The following is a 1,097-nucleotide window of genomic DNA, read 5'->3' as shown; positions in this document are numbered from 1 at the left end:
GGCGAATTGCGCGCAGCGAAGAGCAGTGGAAGAAGATCAAGGCATCCATCACAGGTTCAGCTTCTGCTGTTGCCCCGAGTCTGCTGGCCGTTGCTATTGCGGCCGTTGGCTTGTTGGCCCTTTAAAGAAGTGACCTCTCCGTGGCACCCGTCTGTTGCTGATACTATTCAAGCAGAGCCGCGCTCCGCAGCGTTTTATTCACTTTTTCCTTCCTTCAGAACAGACACTCTGACTGGCGTGTACAGCTTAAGCAGGTGTTTGCTCTTCGCTGCATCCGCAGGACTGTGGCTAACGAAATGTTTCAAAACAAGCCATTTATACCGTTGCTTGCGCCTTTCGGATTTGCGCTGCTTGCGCCACCAGTTAACCGCATTCTCAGGCTTTTTTATTTCTATGGGCAGCAAATGCTTGCTTGCCTCGGCTGCTTCTGTTGCACTGACATGAGTCCTACGTACTTCCTCCTTTTTACTGGTTGAATTGACCGGCAGTGTTACTCTCCGTTTATCGATCCAGCACCTTGTTCTTCGCTGCAAGCTTGCGCAGGTGTTTCCGCACATTTGTGCATGCATACGCCCTGCCCTGCATGTGTTCGTGTTGCGGACGAGAGCAGTAAGCCTAGCGAGCAGCCGCAGTTCGCACTTTTTAGGCTGCGGAAGTACATAGCGGAAGCTGAGGAGTTCGATATTAAGAGTTTCCACCAGTAGCATTTTCCCTTTCTATACTCGGGCGCACAAGCCTTGACATCCTCGACGAAGGGCGCCTCGCCCCGATGAAGGGGCAGCATACAAGTGCATGGGCCACACCCAGAAGAGCGGACAACCACAGTTTCGGGACAATTTGCACTACTAAAGTTCATAAATGGCTCACGGGCCTTATAAGGAGCTGATGCATTGGCAGAACAGCACTAATCGAGCACGAGGGACCTCGGCCCTCCGCATCGCCGATTCAGCCGGGATGGCAGGGATTTTCCGCTGGAGTTTCACGTCACGTTCGGCGGCGGCAGGGGGCATTGTGTAGACGATAATAGTTGAAATACCTCATTAAAGAATTTTAGCAATGGCAGGGTTGCAAACCGAACTCCAGCACATCAGCAGAAT

The 1,097-nt window shown here is 52.2% G+C and overlaps 1 protein-coding gene across 1 annotated transcript in view; it reads left to right on the top strand.

Moving 5' to 3' along the window:
* Positions 1-125, top strand: part of EMH_0041930 (SAG family member) — a gene marked incomplete at both ends in the record, with an annotated part of 1,789 nt that extends 1,664 nt beyond the window's left edge. Inside the window, one exon of the mRNA XM_013495678.1 lies at positions 17-125. Within this exon, the coding sequence (XP_013351132.1) occupies positions 17-125 (109 nt within the window). The remainder of the gene's footprint in view (positions 1-16) is intronic.
* Between the last annotated feature and the right edge of the window lie 972 nt (positions 126-1,097).

This window comes from Eimeria mitis, genomic scaffold (genome assembly GCF_000499745.2).
Source record: "Eimeria mitis Houghton genomic scaffold, Emh_scaff1695, whole genome shotgun sequence".
Classification (NCBI taxonomy): Eukaryota; Apicomplexa; class Conoidasida; order Eucoccidiorida; family Eimeriidae; genus Eimeria; species Eimeria mitis.
This window is presented reverse-complemented; position numbering and strand designations above follow the sequence as displayed.